The 19,971-nt window shown below is 39.1% G+C and overlaps 1 protein-coding gene across 1 annotated transcript in view; it reads right to left on the bottom strand.

The window, feature by feature from the left end:
- Positions 1-1,104: 1,104 nt before the first annotated feature.
- PTH2R (parathyroid hormone 2 receptor) overlaps positions 1,105-19,971 on the bottom strand; it is a 72,097-nt gene continuing 53,230 nt past the window's right edge. The window contains exons 9-13 of the mRNA XM_056111878.1: positions 19,297-19,363; positions 13,304-13,398; positions 4,594-4,732; positions 3,290-3,331; positions 1,105-1,470 (exon numbers count right to left, since the gene is read on the bottom strand). Of these exons, the coding sequence (XP_055967853.1) occupies positions 1,105-1,470; positions 3,290-3,331; positions 4,594-4,732; positions 13,304-13,398; positions 19,297-19,363 (709 nt within the window). The remainder of the gene's footprint in view (positions 1,471-3,289; positions 3,332-4,593; positions 4,733-13,303; positions 13,399-19,296; positions 19,364-19,971) is intronic.

Below are 19,971 nucleotides of genomic sequence, written 5' to 3'. Positions count from 1 at the left end.
GTTGCTCTGAGATATTTTCATTTCCAATGAAATTGGAAACTGTCTTTCTCACTAAAACTTCCTCACTAAAACTTCACATGGGGAAGGGCTAAAATAAAAGTTCTGCAGCACTCTGTTTACCTTGAAGGAACTCACTGAAGTATTTTATTGATCGGCGTTAACTGTACATGTAACTGCACATGTGGTCATTGGTCAGAATATAATAGCATAGTATAATAGCTAATATGGGACTTTCATATGCAAAAATATTCTTTGTCATGAACTGGCAATGCAACTTTGGATAAGTTTCTCCACCTCACTGGTGATGGGAAGGGTGTAAAAACACTGTGTGGCTGAAACACAATCATGAACATTGTAAATGTTGTAAATGTGTACCTCATGGTGATTGAAAATAAAAATAGAGTTTCACCACCTCCAAAGGTCACATTGTCATGTTTGAAAAAAATGAAGGTAGGGGTTGGGAAAGAAAACAGTGATAAGATTTATTCCATAACTTAGTAATGAGGATTCAATTAATTAATGATAGTAAAAGACTGGTTGAATGTCTGGACCCTATTTCACACTCAGTATATTTTTTCACTATTTCAACATATTAAAATGTCATGTTTGGTCTATCACCAGAGCTGTGTGCTGATCCACACAAGTTTGGAAATATAAGTATTTCCAAAAACATATAGTGGTCCTCAAAATATAAAATGCGATGCTAAAAAGAAAGTGTTTTAAAAGTGACCCATAATATAATTTTAAAACAAACATTTCATTTAGCCCACATCCATATTGGCTAAGTAATGGAAAATATAAACCCTGTGTTACTACAGCTACAAACAACAAATACAAGTTTTACTGATACTCAAAATTAACAGGAAAACAATCACAGAGCAAGTGTTCACATGAAAATTTACATCAATTTAAAAATGACTTGCTACCCAAATAAAGTAACAAACTGCTTCAATAACTTCTGTATATTAGTCATTCATAGTGCCTAAAAATACGTTTGCAAAGCTTTTACCCTGAATTTTCAGCTTCGAGGCACAAGCAGAAAAATAGCAGCCAAGCTTCTCCCACACCTACATCCTCACAGACTACAAAGCCACAGCTGATGCTTCAAAGAACATCCTCGGTTTCTGCTTTGCTTCCTTCCAGGTTGGGGTTTAATTCCGATGATCTAGAAGATCCGTCCATTTGTATCTCATCTCCTTCCCTTCCGGTGCTTTGCTTAGTCTCCTCCTGGGTCAATTGCGGCAGGGAGTCCTGCTCTGAGTTACTCCAGACGTAGCCGGGTAAGGTCACGTGACAGTCAGGGGGCCTGCAGACTGTCTTGGTGGTTTTGCTGGAGATGAGCACCACACTGGTGCTCTGAGTCGCAGTGGTGAGCACTGAACCATACCTATGGCCGACGCATGGGGGCGCGCTTTTCCAGTCGAGGGAAAGATTCCACCTACTCCACAACTTCTTCATCTCGGACTGAACCTAAAGGGTAAGAACCATGAGGTGTAACAGAAACTGTCAGGGAATGTTTGACCTGATTTCAATAATAGTGATAATCACCCATTGAGGTTTTATTTGGGGGTCAAGACATTTACAATACATATTTCTCTAGCACTTCAAAGATGTTACTGGACCTGATCAGATGGGGGCTTCATGCAAAGGCATTTGTCCAGCTTAGTAATTTAATAGAAGGTACAATTCTTTATTAACATTTTTTTCGTGTAGCTAATAGAAATAGCCATCCCGGTGGAAGAGGTTAGAATCACTCCAGACGGAAGGTTACGAAATGCACGGTACCCAGCTTGAAACGTGACTGCCACTCTACCAGTTTGCACAGACACACTGAAGCGAGGGAAAAATGAGGAAAGAGAACCAGAGATGCAAAAGGAGGCCCTGCCCCTTCATCCTTAATTGTGTGGGACTCTTGTTCCCATTATAGCAACTGAAGATTCTGTTCTATAGCGCCATTGCCCATCGCCAGAAGGGAGCTTATTTGGAAGTGCCATGGAAACAGTGAAAACCTGCTGGGCTGATCTCACTAAAGGGTTAACTCTCCAGCCAAACCACAAGATGGTTCCATCCACTATCTTACAGTGTCAGAAAGATCAAAATATTCAAAGGTAAACAAAAAGGATTTCATTCAGCAAGCAGGTGATGGAGAGGAGCCTTTGGCAGTATAGTGTGGTCTCTACAGAGGTTGAATATGAAGCTGCATAGGTGAAACTTACACCGTCTTGCAGACCAGTGCTGTCTCCATTTTTGAAAAGTTAGGGGCCAGAGATAGTACAGGGGTTAAGATGCTTGTGTTGCTCATTCTATCCCTGAAACCACATATGGTTCCCTGAGAGCAAGCAGGAGTCACTCATAAGCATAGATAAGGAGTAAGGCTGAGTACTGCTAGATGAGTACCATATGCTCCCAAAAATTTTTAATGAACTAGCTCAACTTTCCCCAAAGAGACAGTTATTTCGTGTTCTCTATAAAACTTAAAACTGGTATATATGTAAGCATTAACTGTCTTTTCCAAGTATCAAGTCTCATTCCACAAGCTTTTGTTTTAATATCAGGGTCACTGTCCACTGTCATTGTCACTGTCCTCCTGTTGTTCATCGATTTGCTCCAGCGAGCCCAGTGACGTCTCTATTGTGAGACTTGTTGTTACTGTGTTTGGCATATAGAATACATCACGGAGAGCTTGCCAGGCTTTGCCAAGCAGATGAGATACTCTTGGTAGCTTGACAGGCTCTCCGAGAGGGGCAAAGGAATTGAACCCGGGTCGGTTGGGTCGGCCGCGCACAAGGCAAATGCCTTACCCCTGTGCTATCAGGGTATGCAACTGAATTAATATTTTAAAATATAAAAAAGGGACTGGAAAAAATAGGGTGAAAAGGGTGTTTGCTTTGCAAATGACCAACCAGGTTTTTTCATTGGCATCTCATATGGTGCTCTAAGCCCACATAGGACTGATTCCTGAGAACGCAGTCAGGAGTAAGTCCTAAGCACAGCCAGACATGCCCTCCACCGATAATAAAACAAAAAATAATAATAAAAACGATAAAGGAGGGCCAGAGATGTATCTCAGTGGTATAATGCTTACTTTGTATTTTGGATTGAATCTTAGCATCACAAAATAATTTATCGTATTCTTGCTTTCTCAAAATTATTCATGATTAAGATATCTCCTTTTTCTCAGTCCATTCTTGCCTGTATAGTAAGTCCTGAGGATTCTATAAAGAGGAGTTACCATGTGACGCTGGTGATTTCCAAGTGTATTCAGAACTAGACCTATTTCTCAACCTACCTCTCCATTGCAGTAGCAGTAGATGATTGACACAAAGAAACCCTGAAGAACAACAACAAATATTAGTGTGATGACAATCCACAGAGATCACAGCACTGAAGTGTCAAAATGAGTCTTTCTGGAAATTTTACAAATAACTCTTCTGATGTTTTCATATCTTTAAGTTTAATTTCATATTTATCTGAAACCTTTGCTGAGTGTCAACTCAACCAAACAAGTAACACACAAGAAAAAATTTCTATCATATTTGCGTCATTTATATTTCCATGTACGATCTAGAAAGAAAGGAAGAAGAATAAAAATATGCATAGCCCTCCAACAAAAAGGTAAAATAAGAACTGGGCCAGTAATCAGTAACATACATCATGATAAAGAGAAAAATAAAAAATAAAAATGAAAAAACTGGGAAACTCAATGAACTGCACTCTAACAGGGGGCAATTTAAACTGATGTGAGGAGCAGGAGAAAGCTAGCTATGTGGAAAGAACTTTCCAGGCAAAAGGGAACAGCAAAACTTAACCCTTTAGGCAGAAATAAACTTAAGTAACAGGATGAAGAGAAGTATTTAAACTTAGTGGACACTGGAGAGCAGGGACCACTGATACACAGAGCTGACCAGGCCAGGGGAAATGTTAGGGTTTTAAGATGCCCAAATAAATAAATTGGGAAGCCCCCCTAGATACTTCTGGCAGGTAAATGACATGATAAAATTTACTTTGAAGACACCTCAAACTAAGTATAGAAACTGGACTTAAGGTCCCAGGAGTTGGCAGCAATGAGTGTGCAGAAAGAAGGAAAATGGGCTCCTATAGGAATTCACCTGAGGGCCAATGGCAAATGTATTATTTTCAAATGCAGTAAGAAGTGTGAAGTCAACAGCTTCTTTTTAGTCATTTCTTCTCTTTTTTGCCTTTCCTTTTATATGCTTCTGTTTTCTTTTTATATATGTGTGTGCGCATGCACATACACACACACACACACACACACGTGTGTGCACAGGTCTCCACTCTGAAGGAGTTTTCTGTTTTACTATATACTTACATGTTAAATATATACAAATCATGTATACATGAGTATGTACATAATCTATATGATATATTTTTAATACACTTCATAATACACTTTCATTATGTATATTGGTTAGAGGGTGACATATGGTTAGAGGCTAGTGAGAGATGGAAAAGAGAGTGACTGAGAATAACATGTGTGGCTCTCAGGAGACAGGAAGCATGAAAGCCAGAGAAAGGGGCACCAGGAGGGAAAAAAATCAAGAGAGGAAGCAGATTCTCGAGGGCTCCTGCTACCTGAAAGGAGTTGAAGAAGAGCTCACAGTGCATCCGGATCTCCCATCCAAGCCCAGAGAAGGAGTGGGGCAGGCACACGAATACAATGTAGTGAACTCCAAAGACCAGCACCAGCACCAGCGTGGATTTGGCAAGCTTCCTGCAAAAGAAGGGCAAACCTTTCTGTTAGACATGTTAGAAGAGACTGCGGGAAAGACAAAGCTTTTCTGGAGGCTGACTTTTTTCTCATCCTTTTGCATCCCACCGTTTCTGCCAGCTTCCCATGCCCTCATCCTGTTGTTTTTAGGCTGAATCAGGTCATTGGTTCTCACTTCCCATTCCCTGAAAAGCTCTAATTTCATTTCTGGTCTTCAAGGATGCTATTTTTTTAAGTTGTGAGATGACCTAGTTTACTGTCCTCAGTCTTCTTCTTTAAGTGTCTGTCTGAAACTATTAGAAGCATTTCCTTTATCCACGTGAACTCTTTTTACTTTAATGGGCCACAGCTTAGCTTATTTCATTCATTCTAAAATTGAAAACCCAGAAGTATACTTTCACTTATATGGTAGTTAATTTATGACAAAAGAGTCAAAACTCTATTATGGAGAAAGAAAAGTCTCATCACCTAATTGTATTGGGGAAACTGAGTAACTGCATGCAGAAAAAGAATTGCATCACTATCTCACAAAACTCATGAAAAATCAGCTCTGGAGGATGGAGTAAAGACCTAGTTGATAGACCTGAAAGCCACAAAATACATCTAAAAAAAGAAAAGTAAAATACTCCTTGAGATTGACTGCCACAGTGTCTTCAGTGACTCAGCTGGCTCAACAAGGAAAACAACAGAAAAATAAACAAACGGGTCCCATCTGCTACTACACAGTGACAGAAACTATCATTAAAGCATTAAATCCTACTGAAGAGGAAAAAACATTTGCACTTCATATATCTGACAAGAGGCTAATATCCAAACTACGTAAAGGACTCAGGAAACTCAACAACCAAAAACAATTCCATTAAAAATTGGACATAAAAACTGAAAAAAAGTCTTCATCACAGGAGATGACAGATGGCCAGTAGGCACAGGGAAACAATATTCATTATCATTAGCTAATGGAGAAATGCAAATAAAACTGACAACGAGATATCTCCTCACCCTTGGAATAACAGTATAGACCCCCCCAAAAGCCAGAAACAATAAGTTTTGGTGGGAGTATGGGGGAAAGGACTATCATACAATGTTGGTAGGCACATAAGTCAGTTCAAACTTTATGGAAATCAGTATAGAGGGTTCTCCAAAAACTTTGTAAATCACAGTGCTTAAATAAAATGGGGAGATAAAAATAAAATTTAAAAAGATGTGAACACCTATATTCACCTCAGCACTATTTGCAATAACCAAGAGTTGGAAACAATCAAATGCCCCACAACAGATGAGTTGGATAATACAAGAGATATGTGTATGTACATAATGAACTAAAGCTATCAAAAAAAGATAAAATCTTGTCTGTTGCTACAACGTGGATTAAACTGGAGGGGGTTGTGCTAAGTGAAATAAATCTGAAGGAAAAATACACATAATGATGGCTGGAGCAATAGCATAGTGGGTAGGGTGTTTTCCTTGCATGTGGCTGACCTGGGTTCGAATCCCAGCATTCCATATGGTCAGGGGAGTGCAGAGCCAGGAGTGACCCCTGTGCATCTCCAGATGTGACCCAAAAAAGGTAAATGTAAAAGGTAAAGGCCCTCCTGTTGATCGTCGATTTGCTCGAGCAGGCCCAGTAACGTCTCCATTGGAGACTTTTGTTGTTACTGTGTCTGGCATATCGAATACTCTCGGTAGCTTGCTGGGCTCTCCGAGAGGGGCGGAGGAATCCAACTCAGGTCGGCCATGTTGGCCGCTTGTAAGGCGAATGCCAAAAAATATACACATAGTGGATAATCTACCATATGTGATTTATAAACAAAACAGGGGATAAAGCATTGTCCAATCAAAACAAACTCTGAGACTCTGGCCTCAAAGCTGAGGTGATGAGTGAGCTGGAAGGGATTATATTGACTATGCTGGAGAAACATTGAAACTTCGGTGGTAGACATGGTATGGTAACATACCTCTTAAACATTTACATTTTTTAAATGAACATACTTCAATAAATAATATAATTTCAAACAGATTTGATAAATTTAACCAAGCCCAAAAAATAACAAACTATTCTCTTTCCCTTTGTACACTTTATCTATTGTTATGAGCCCCAAGAAGTTAACATTTCTTGCTTTTCCTAAATCATCTGTCAGATTATTTTCCTCAAATTTTTTATGGGATCTCTTGGCGCTTTGTCTTTTCTAGTTTTTCAAACTAAAGAAAATTGACCTTCTTTCCGATAGCTGTCTCTTCGTACACAAGAGTTGCTATTGTGCACTTGGAGGAGGATTCCTGAATTTCCAATATTTTGAAATCCTGAATTTCTCAGTATTGTGCACTTACTCTAAACTGGTCCCCACCTCTTGGTATTTACATATTTGTTAATCCTCTTTCCCTGGGTGTAGAAATGATCTGGACTTGTTTTTACCTGATAGATTATAGCCAAAATGTCTGGACATCATTTCTGTAACTATATGACATAAGGTCGTGACTTTCATCTAATGCTCAGACATTCAACTGTATTAGATTCCATGATAAAAGTTGCCATGTTGTGGGTTGAGCTGCTCTGCTGAGAGGTCCACATAACAAAGATGGGCAGCATCGAACAACAGCCAATGAAAAACCAGATCCTGTGGACAATCACATGAGCTTGGATGTGGATACGTTAAATACCAACCTTAATATAAGACCGTGGCCCTGATGGACATCTTTCCAGTATTGTTAAAGATCCTTAAACACAGGACCCAGGTTCCCTGCTTTGATTCTTGACCTATAGGAAAGTGAGCTAAGTAATGTTTTTTGTCCTAACTCATAAGTTTTGGATCTATTTGGGGGGGGTGGGGCAGGGAAAGGGTCTCTTTATAAAGAGAAGACTGTTAAATCATCTTATGTTATTTCTCAAATATCTCTTTGCATAAATAACTTACATTCTGTAAACCCAGACAATTGCAACCTTTCTTCCTTCCTCACTGGACTTTTGTTCTACTTTTTAAACTTATTTAACATATTTTTAATTTTTGTAAATAGTGTGAATGCATAGAGGTCACACTGGATGAAGACTAAAGAAAATTGGACTCATTTCCAGCCAGCCCGACCGAGCCGGGTTTGATTCCTCCGTCCCTCTCGAAGAGCCCGGCAAGCTACCTAAAGTATCTCGCCTGCACTGCAAAGCCTGGCAAGCTACCCCTGACGTATTCAATATGCCAAACACAGTAGCAACAAGTTTTAAAATGGAGACATTACTGGGCCCACTGGAGCAAATAGATGAACAACGGGAGGACAGTTCTAAAGTGCTATTGTAAGAGAATAGGAGAACTTGAAATTGTAAGGGATCATCACCCATACATAGCCACTTTCCTTTCATAACCTTCATTTAAGTTCTAATAGGATCAAAAGTTGCCCACATCCTGAAATGAAAATTTTAGGCATCTGAAGTTGCATATTTGCTCCTTCTCATTCTTCACTGGCTTTCTGATCCATCATGATTTCTCAGACCATCATGACCTTCTCTCCACTCAGGAAAATCTACTCTTCCTCACTTACTTTCGTAATCTTCCCTAGAACTGTCAGGCTTTCTCCAGTGCTGTTCTTAGTCCTGAAGTTTAACTAAAATACACTCAATTTGAATATCCTAACTTAAGTCAGTTTCACTCAAAGAAAACCCATGATAGACAACGACTTTTCTAATCTAACCGGGCCTTTCAACATTTATAACTGCTTTGAGATGCATTTATAACTGCTTTGAGATGTATTTTCATCCTCTTGAATCCTAAGTAGCAAATGTCTCTTCCATACACTGCAAGTAACTTCATGGCATTTAAACTCAGCCTAATGAGATAAATGGAGATTTTTAACCACACTTGCAGAATCCTGAGTCTACTCTTGTGTAATCACCAATCAGGTAGAGAAGATCCCATGGGGCTCTCTCGGCACCTGCATTCAGTGGTCTTGGGCCACTTCCTCACCCAGGAGAACTGATGCTATGAGCTGACAAAGGAGGAAACAAGGGTCAGGCTGGTTGGTGATCTGTTGCCATTTATTCCATTCTCCCCACGTGCCTGTTCCAATATGACTAAGACCCTCATTCCTGTCTCCTCCTGTCCCCCTTGCTAGTCTCTCTGTGCTCTAATTCACACTGGTAGCACAATCGATATATGAAAGCCCTTCTTCAGCTAAAGGCCAAAATACCACTTAGGGGTGTTTCTCCTCTCCTTAGTCCAATAACTTAATTAATATCCTAATTAACATCTTAATTCTACTTCTTAATATTAGTTATTTTGTATGGACACAGTAAGAGATACATTAAGCTTTTAGGGTGGCTCTCCTGGGGATATCTCACTATAGATCTCAGACTACAATTCTTAGGCCAGATGAATCTTTCGTAACCCTAGCAGGGTCCCAATCCAGCTGTTACTTTTTGGATTATGACATAATTTGTCCATGACCATGCTCTTAACTTATAGTTAAGTATTATGGTGCTTTGACCTGGCCCATTTCAATGCCAGGGTAGCTCACAGCTTGTCCTGGGTCTATCCAGTCCTTCCTTGAGACTCTGCTTTTGGGGAGCTAGGAAGTAAGGGCAATTGAGGCTTAAGTTGAGAGAACAGATGCCCAGGAGTGAATATGATTAAAAGTAAAAGTAAAGGCCCTTCTGTTGATCATCGATTTGCTCGAGCGGGCCCAGTAACATCTCCATTGGAGACTTTGTTGTTACTGTGTTTGGCATATCGAATACGTCACGGGGAGCTTGCCAGGCTCTGCCGTGCGGGCGAGATACTCTCGGTAGCTTGCCGGGCTCTCCGAGAGGGACGGAGGAATCGAACTCGGGTCGGCCATGTTGGCTGCGTGCAAGGCAAACGCCTTACTGCTGTACTATCGCTCAATTAACTACAAAGTTACAAAATCATAGCATTAACTGTCTTCCTGTGTATATACAAAAAGGACTTTGCTCTAAATTAACTATGCAAAGGACTTCAAGAGAAGACAAAAGCAATATTTACAAATTAACAGAGTCTGATTAGGAGATAAAGATGATTGACTGGTGGGGAAGCAGAGCACAAAGAAAGGGGTTACAAATAAACACAGAGGAATGGGAGTACTGTGATGAGAGTAACCAAAAAAACCTAAGCTCCCCGTGGCAAGGCAGAAAGAACAAACCAATGTTATCCTAGATACTCTAATAGTATTCTGAATATAAAATTTGAAAAGATAACCCCAGTGAAGATTTTTCTCATCCCCAAGCTAACTTTGATTGTTCTTATTATATGCAATTAAGAGACAGGAAAAAATAGTGTTATGGCAAAAGTAAATAAGTTACAGAAACACATTGTAAAATTATCAGAGATGTTTTAACATTTATGGATTGCTTTTCCTAAAACAAAAAGGAAAATTTGTCAAAAACTAAAATTTAGGGTATTTCTAAAATTAGTATATTCCTCGAGCGGGTCCAGTGGATTATCTGGATTATCGGTTATCTGGATTTTTTTCTGTTTCTCTTCTATCAAGCACTTTTACAAGATATAAGCTAATTTGAAGACAACAATCATGAATCTCCTTTTCTATTGTTATATAGCAGGTTCCTACAAAAAAAAGTGTCTTACATCAATACTCATTTATTACCTACTTCTGTAGGCCTAATGTACAGAAATGCCGTAACTAGAATCTTTTCTCAGAATGTATAAGGTGTCAATTGAGCTACATCTCATTACCCACCTAAGGGTTCTCTTTTAACTTCGTTTGGATTACTAGTAGATAATTCTTTGTAAGTATATAACCACAACTGCTTATTGACTAGGGATAGCTCTCCTCCTACAGATTTCCCTGAGACTGTCTTCAAGCTCTGCCAACAGGTTTTTCCAATATACCAAGTTACTTCTTCATGGAAAGAAGAGTCTTTCCCAAGTCTGCCGAAAGGAGACTTCTATAGTATGCTGCAATTACAGTAGTGTCAACACTGCATCATAAAACTGAAGCAATGGAAGCACTATCAAGAGTGTTACGCACACTCAAGTGGGGATTATTAAAACATCAAACACAAGAGGGTGGGAATCTTAGGATCATCCTTAGAATTCTGCAGTACAAATAATCCCTGCTATATAAATGCAAATTGCACCCAATGGAATGCCACTATTAGAGTCATGTGGATACTGACAAGTTTGCTAGTTTTCATTCACTTGTAAATGCATTTAAGCATTCATGACCTGATTCTGTGTCACATTATCTGCTAAACACATAAAATATCCTACCAGTGTTTCTACTTATATTTAAGAGGTATAGTTATAAATTCTTTTAAAAATTGTTATTCAGAGATAGTGAACAAGCGAAAGCAATGGCACATGCCAAGCCAATTCACAATGCTCCATCTGTCTATGCATTCACTTACTAATATGGACCTTTCTACTCATATCCAATCATCCAGCAATTCTGACCACTGATTTCTTTTAGCATCCATCTGGTCACCCATGCATACTGTATATCTTTAAAGCTTGGCTACTTAAAAACAAAACAGTTGTCTAATGTTTTTTCAGGGATGCTCCAACTGAAACTGGCCTTCTGGATCCCTGGATATGGTGGTTGCTCTCTGTCTAAGAGCAATAACTTTGGAAGACTACAAAATAGTCAACGGGTTTGTTGACTGAAGTGTCCTATGTAGAAAAGAGATATCCAGTCTTTCAGTATTGTTTCCCAGGTAATGTATCCCCAGGGGAAAAGTTGGGGGAATCTATACTTTTATTATAAGCATAGATTAAACTTTAAATTTAAAATATTCTAAAGAGTAAGAAGACAAATCTTCTTACTCTGCAGTAAGCAATGACATAAAAATGAAGTTTTATATTTGGGTACCATGTGCCTTTTAAACTTAGAAACTTTTTTTTGCCTTTTTGGGTCACACCAATCGATGCTCAGAGGTTACTCCTTTTACAGTCCTCTCTGGCTTTGACTGAATCTGATCTTCCTTCCTATGTGTATCACCCACATTTTCCAAGTGCTTCTCTATTTGTCATTTTATGACTTTAATCGAAGCTATGTGCTTGATCACTTCCTCTCCTTTTCTCTCTCTTTCACTCTCTCCTCTTCTTTTCTCTGAAAGTACAAGTTTACATCATTAAGAACTAAGGAACTAACCAGCTTTATGAGAACAAAAATGGCATTTCAAATCCCATTGCACTTTTTCACCTTTTGAAGAAAAATAAAAAACAATTTTCAGTTTCCATTGTTATACTTTGTTCACTTTCTTTGGCAATGGGATATGATCTGAAACCCATGCCATGAGAATCTAAGTGAAAAAGGTCTTCACTATAAACTCTCAGACACAATTTCTTTCTATTTTTAGACCACTACTTTTAGGACATGAGAAATAACTGGAGCTAGCAACTTATATTATTGTTATATTATTTCTACTGAGTTTTTTGTACTAAATTCTTGTCCTTATTTGTAGTCTTATCTGCCCAACAATTGAATGCTGCTTAAAAGATAACAATGAACTTACAAGACATTTGTGAAAGAGAATCAAAACGCCTATTTTAATCTCTTCTTTTCTGTGTATGGTATGGTAGCTCATAAAATAGTAGGCAGAAATAGTTACCATTTTGAAATTATAAAAATAAGTCCATGCTTACCTGATTATTAGGTAAGTTCATTTAGATGGAAATTGTAATCATTCCCAACTTCCAAAATTATCATTAGTAGAGCAGAAAACCTCCTGAGAGTTTGATAATGACAATAAGCAATCAATTACCCTTTTTTTCATGAAACACTAAATAATGAAACTCCTAAATCAGGACATATAAAAGTCCTTAAAAGTTTATATTTTGTAATGCCAGTTTGTTAGAAATATTGGGAACAAAGACAGAAAGTCAGCTTTTTAACTGCTTTTATTTATAAATATTTTAAGAATGCAGAAAAACTTGGTCAAAATCACCAATAATTAATTTTTCTCAGATATCATATAGTTTATGGGAAAATCTCAATCTGCGGACAGTACATAAATTTTTTTATAATTTGAGCATTCTGGGAAGACTTCAAGTTATTTTTCACATATACATGTAATATATGCACATATCATATACTTTATGTAAACTATATACATATTATATATGCTCCCCCAGTAAATTGCGTAGATGGCACATCAAAAATATATATTTGTAAATTTAATCTCTTAAAAATATTTAGATCAATCAATACCTGTTCTTTTATATAAATATTCAATATACTTCCTCTAATAAGGGCTGCACCAAAGGTAGACAGAGAATATAGAGGAAATTGTCTGCCTTTGAGGCAGGGGGAATGTTGGCATTGGCGGGGAGGGAACTGGGGACATTGGTGGTAGAAAATGTGCACTGGTGGAGGAATGGGTGTTTGATTATTGTATGACTGAAACTCAAATATGAAAGCTTTGTAACTGTATCTCACTGTGATTCGATTTTAAAAAAAGGGGGGGGGAGACGGGGGCTGTAAGTCTGGTAAGTGTGGAGAAAACAGAATAGCATGTACAGGGCCCTGGACTCAATCCCTGGTACCACACACACATACACACACACACACACACACACACACACACACACACACACAATATTTTCCTGCAATTACCTGTATTGCTTTCTTGTGTCATGTCCAATTGCATTCGTCTCCCAAATTTTTGTAGCCAGAACTCTAACCGTATTCAAAAACAGAATAAAATTCAGCTGAAAAAGAAAGTAATGATATTATTAAATTTACTCTGTAAATGTTTACCAAAACTTACATAAGTTTAATTTCTTTGTACTCAAAGACTGAAAATTACCCATCCCATAAATATGAATTCATTAAAATGTTTGAAAGCTATTGATATTTGTTTTGCCTTTTTGGGTCACACCCAGCGATGCTCAGGGGTCACTCCTGGCTCTGCACTCAGGAATTACTTCTGGAGGTGCTTAGGGGACCATATGGGATGCCCGGGATCAAACCCAGGCAAATGCCCTACCTGCTGTGCTATCACTCTGGCCCCAAAGCTAGTGATTTTTAAACTGACTTCATAAAACTACAAATAAATAGAATGTTTCAACTGCGCTGGAAGTTAGAAACACCAGAGGATGATGTGTCAGGATCCATAGGGAGTTCTGAAACCAAAGTTCAGAGGAAGCCTTAAGGCAAACTGGCAATATAAACACTAACAGTTCTCATATAAATGTAACCAACTGCTTTTTAAAAATTTAATTGCAAGTTTATGCCTCTATTTTAAGAAGAATGATTGCTTGGATAATGTTGTTTGGAGAACACTGTATATCTTATAGTGTATGATAAATACTGAATGATGTATATAAGGTTTGCAAGATTCTATTTAGGGAAGATGGAGCAATAGTACAACAGGAAGAGTATTTTGTTTGCCTTAGACATGGTCAACCCAAGTTGGATTCCTGGCACCCTTATGATCCCTTGAGCCCTGCCAGGAGTGCTCCCTAAGCAAAAGTCAGGAATAAACCCTTAGCATCACAAGTGACTCTCCCTCCAAAAAAATGATACTACATAGAAAAAGACTCTCAATAAGCAAACTGGCATATAAAGATTCCTCAAAAAATAAGGTGTGGAAATACTGCATAATCCAGATATTATACCTAATGGTAATTATTCAAAGGATGCCAGTATGTGAATTGGAAAAGGCATTCAATATGCATCTTATATGCATGAAGACATTATTTGCGGTGTCAAAATTTTGAAACAATCTAAATGTCTAATAGATAAAGCTATATATACATATTTATATATATATATATAGAGAGAGAGAGAGAGAAAGTGGCTCAGTAGTAATGAGTTCACCTGTGTGAGACCTCAAGTTTAATACCTGGCACTGAAAAATAAGTAGATACAAGATGTGGTAATATAATCAATGAAATCTTAAGCTATAAATAATGCAGTTTTGCCATTTTTAACAGTATGGATTGACCTTGAATGGATTCATTATGCTAAATGATATAAATCAGAAAGAAAAAGACAAATTTTGTATGATTTCACATATGTGGAATGTAAGGAAATAATGCAATTAAGAAAGCAAAACAAAAATAAGATCTTTGATACAGAGTACAGATTGAGGGTGGTTACCTGAGATGAAGGGGGCTTAGGAGTCAGTGAAGTAAACAAGAGAGATGTGTGGGAACTAGTTACACAGTGTTGTTAACTAGTGAAAGGAAATATTTAGTGATAATCACAATGAATATATATATATATATATATATATATATATATATATATAGGTGCTCGATTGCAATGCTGCACAGCTGGATGGAAACTACATGTTTTTATAAGCTAATATAACTTATAACATGGGAAGATGCCATTGTTGACAACATTGACGAGGAATACAATCGACTGGTTCAGCACCTCCATGAATGTGCGAGGAATGCCAAGAGAGAGATAGCCACAAAAAGTCGCCTATCTTCAAAAACTCTTGAGCTAATTCGCCAGCGTGGTTTGGCGCATGCCTCAGGCAACCGCAAGCTAACGTCCGAGCTTGCAAAGCAGTGCAGAGATGCGATCAAGGAAGACCTCAAAGAGAGAAGAGCAGAAGTACTGGTAGATGCGGCAGAAGCTGGGAAAAGTATTCATAACGCCCACCTGTCCTTCGCCAACTATAAGACCAAGATGACGGCCCTCCGACGTCCTGATGGATCCATCACATCCTCCAGAACGGCAATGGAGAAGATTATCCATGACTTCTACTCAAATCTCTTCGATAGCCATGTCCACTTGCCGACATACCAAATCCCACAGGATGGATATGTCGTTCCCAACATTCTCCCTTCCGAAATCCGACACGCCATTTCGTCGCTAAAGAAACAAACAGCACCTGGCCCAGACAAGGTCAGACCTGAACACCTGAAGAACCTGCCGTCAGTACTCATCAATACACTGGCTCGGCTCTTCACTTGCTACCTCTCTGAATGCAAGGTTCCGTCCCAGTGGAAAACCAGCAGGACCGTACTACTGTTCAAGAAGGGAGAGATCCATGACATTGGCAACTATCGCCCGATCTGCCTATTGTCTGTCATCTACAAGTTGTTCACTCGAGTCATCCTGAATAGGATTGGCAGAACACTAGATGAAGGACAACCATGTGAGCAAGCAGGGTTCCGCAAAGGATTCAGCACCATCGACCATATCCACACGATAACCAAGCTCATTGAGGTTTCTCGGGAGTTCAAGATGCCGCTCTGCTTAACGTTCATTGATTTAAAGAAGGCCTTTGATTCTGTTGAGACGGAAGCGGTCATTGAAGCCCTAGCCAATCAGGGCATTCAAGCCCAATACATCAGGATCCTCCGTGAGCTGTATTGCGGATTCACTACCAGGATCTCACCATTCTACAAAGAAGTGATCGTTGATGTCAAGAGAGGGGTGCGGCAGGTTGATACCATTTCACCGAAACTCTTCAGTGCCACCCTCGAGAACATCATGCGACGACTGGAATGGGAAGGAATGGGAGTGAAGATAGACGGTCGGCAACTACACCACCTCCGCTTTGCTGATGACATTGTTTTAATAACACCAAATATCAGCCAAGCGGCACAAATGCTGGCCGACTTTGACCGTGAGTGTGGAAAGGTAGGACTACAGCTGAATCTTACGAAGACAATGTTTATGAGAAACAGCCTTGTTCCTGACGCCCCATTCGCTCTCAATGGAACGACCATCTTCGAATGCAACAGCTATGTGTACCTAGGTCGAGAGGTCAACATGACAAATGACCTGGCACCCGAGCTGTGCAGGAGGAAGAGAGTGGCTTGGAACGCCTTCAAGAACGTCGAAGAAATAGCTAAGAGGACGAAGAACCTCCGGCTCCGGGCACATCTCTTTGATTCCACTGTTCTTCCTGCATTAACATATGCCTCAGAGACCTGGGCCCTACGCAAACAAGATGAGAATGCCATTCAGGTCTCCCAAAGAAGAATAGAAAGAGCTATGCTTGGAATATCACGTTTCACTCAAATGAGAGAACGAATCCGGAGTTCTGACATCCGTCGACGATCAAGGATCAGGGACGCTGTCTCATTTGCCAAGATGTCGAAAATCAGATGGGCTGGTCACGTAATGAGATTTAAAGACGACCGTTGGACTAGAGCTGTTACTGATTGGATTCCACGGGATGTCAAGAGACCGCGTGGCCGCCCACCTACCAGATGGTCAGACTTCTTCGTCAAGATCATAAACGATCGGTTTGAGGCCCTTCATGTTCCTGGAGCGAACAGATGCCATTGGGCTACACTAGCATGCGACAGGGACAAATGGAGACGTTACTGGCGCCCGCTCGAGCAAATCGACGACTAACGGGAAGTTAAGTGATTAAGTGATTAATATAACTTTAATAAAATTTTACTTTAAAGAAATAAAGAAGATCTGGAAAGATAGTACAGGGATTATCACTCTAGCCTTGCACACTTGCAACCCTGGATTGATTGATTTTTTTAACATCCTGAGCACCCCCAGGAGTGATTTTTGAGCAAAGAGCCAGCAGAAAGTCTTAAGCACTTCTAGGTGTGACTCGAAACCTAAAAAAAATTTAATTTTTTAAAAAAGAAATAAATAAAAGATAAGTTCAAAGTGTAGCTAATTTCAATGAATTTGAAATTTTATAAGTGTGAGTGTCACCCGAGAGAATGAAGCTCTGACTTTAAAGCAGGAAGGAGGAGGTCTTGATGCCCTCTATTAATGAGGGCTTCAGAGATGAGTGAAGAAATACAAAACACAAAAGGGAAAAGATCTCAGGTCTTGGGGGATAATCATCTAAAGGTGGGGTGGATGCCTGGAGCCCCTGGACTCCTTCTTTCAGGGATACGTCTGCTGGTACTTAGGGCAAATGGAAATATCCATCATCAAGTGTTTGGGCAAAATGGAAGAGTGGACTTGTGTCAATGCCAAAGCAAGAGACAGAAGAAAGGATACATCATGTCCTGAATTCTAGCTGATGACTTATAGTTTGGGGGTGTTTTTTCCTTTTTGGCAGGGCATGGGTTGTTTTGGAATGACACCTGGAATCGGTCAGGGCTTACTCCTGGCTCTTACTCAGGAATCACTCTTGGTGGGATCTGGGGACCCTATGGGGTGCTGGGGATCAAACTTGATTTGGGAGTGTGCAAGATAAGCGACTTAACCTCTGTTCCATCACCAACTTATTTTGCTGGGAATTCAGTCACTTGGAATTCAGAAAATTTGGGCTACTAGATGGTTTGTGTGCTACAGCCTCCAAACCAGATGATCCCCTGCTATCACCCAGCCTCTCTCACCTCCGACCACCACCTTTTTTGCCACCCCACCATAGACTAGTACCCTGTGGGCACCATTTACCAGTTTCACATCTTTTTATAGGAATTAGGTTTAAAGTGTGAGCCCAATACCTGGAGGAAGAAGAAAGATGTGTTGTGGGCTCCTGGAGCAAGGATGCTTTTAGGTCCATAAGAGCTTCCTTTCACTGATAGTCTCTGAATGCTCACATGAATAAGTGATGGGCATTTTTATCATGTCTATTTATTATGGATGGAGAAACCTTGCGATCTGATTTAGACTGATTTGACTTAGGTTGCCCAGAGATCAGCTAGAGTTTGAACCAGATCTATAAAAATGTCTTAAAAATTCTTAGCGGTGACTTTATACCTCCTTTTTAGAATGATAAAAAAATGCAAAACATGAGAGCTGAGGTTTTCCATTCAATCCTCACCCTTGACACTAGCTTGATATACAAAGAATATATGCATATATATTTTTGGTAAAAGACAGAGAGTTACAGGAGTGCTACTTTCTTAATGGTCAGATTTATTTCATTTCCCACTAATTCGTTGCTTCCAAAGACAAAGGATTTTGCTCCCAAAGTCCCTAGCAATAAATTCAAGCCGTATATCCTGCTGGCTCACCCTGTATGCAGTAAAGCTCTTTCGAAACTTTTCTCAAAAGTAGTTGCCAGAGTGACTGGCTTTCAGGATATTAGGCAGTAAACCTTGCTAAGGAATAGACACATGCAAAAAGTGTGGATTATTTTTATAACTAGATAAGTTTTTACACAACACACCTATCATAAACTTTCTCCCTGCTACCTTCTAGACAGAATTCTATAGGCGATGTCTGGGTATGGAATACTCTTAATTTCTTGGGGAAAGTATGCCATATTAAGGCTTTAGGCAATGTTTTATAATGGATAACAATAATTTTTTCTCTCTTTTAAGTTCCTCGCTTTTAATTCCTCTTTATTGCTTCTCCTGATCTATTACAGTGAGATCAAAATGTTCAAGTAGAGATATGATAGCATGGATGAAAAAGAAAAAGTTTTAGCATCTTCTAACTACTTAAACATTTAACACTCAGAAATATTTTGAAGTCCTGGAATTGTCCCCAATGTATGAGTTGATCCAGTGTTATACATGTACTTTCTACTTGGGTTTCAGTGTCAGCCTCAAATAAGGAACTGATTTCAAACCTACTCAACCCCCAAATCATTGCTATAATGTAAGACTTTCTTAAGTCTTTTAGAACAGTGACAGAAAAACTTTCTCTGAGTTTTAGTAGCACTTTAAGTCTTCATCTTTTTAAAACACTATACTTTAAAAAAAAAAACTTACCCCAATGGCTGCTAAGATTGGGGCCTGATAAATCCATTTGATGTCTCCAGCACTAAGTTCCCAGCACCTAAGACATGAAAAAGAACTTGAGGTAATGGAAATAGACAATGAAAACTGAGTAGACTTTTAAGTGTTTTAATTTATTTTTTAATTTCAGGCTTTTGATTTAAACAGAAAAAAATCTATTCATAATATTCTCTTTAGGGTAATTAGTATCAAACAAACAAACACTATCCTCCCAGTTTTTCATCAATTTGCTACAGTGGGCCCAGTAATGTCTCCATTTTGAGACTTGTTGTTACTATGTTTGGCATACTGAATACATCACAGGTAGCTTGCCAGGCTTCGGTAGCGAGCCGGGCTCTCTGAGCGGGGCGGAGGAATAGAACTCGGCTCGGTCAGGCTGGCTGCACACAAACGCCCTACCACTGTGCTATTGCTCCAGCCTATTATAAGTATTAGTAAATTACTTTTATAGTGACAAGACAAAACTCATTTTCAGGGCCACAAAAAAATCAGCATTCTAAATATGACATGATTAATACTTTATTCTTATTATCACTGGAATATGATATAATAAAACTGTTCATAAGGAAGATCCTCTATGAAATTACATCAATCTGTTTTATAATTCAGTAAGTTCTAGAGGACAATAATGAAAATAATGCAACTTTT

The sequence above is a fragment of the Sorex fumeus genome, unplaced genomic scaffold, assembly GCF_029834395.1.
Source record: "Sorex fumeus unplaced genomic scaffold, SorFum_2.1 ptg000014l, whole genome shotgun sequence".
Taxonomy (NCBI): Eukaryota; Metazoa; Chordata; class Mammalia; order Eulipotyphla; family Soricidae; genus Sorex; species Sorex fumeus.
This window is presented reverse-complemented; position numbering and strand designations above follow the sequence as displayed.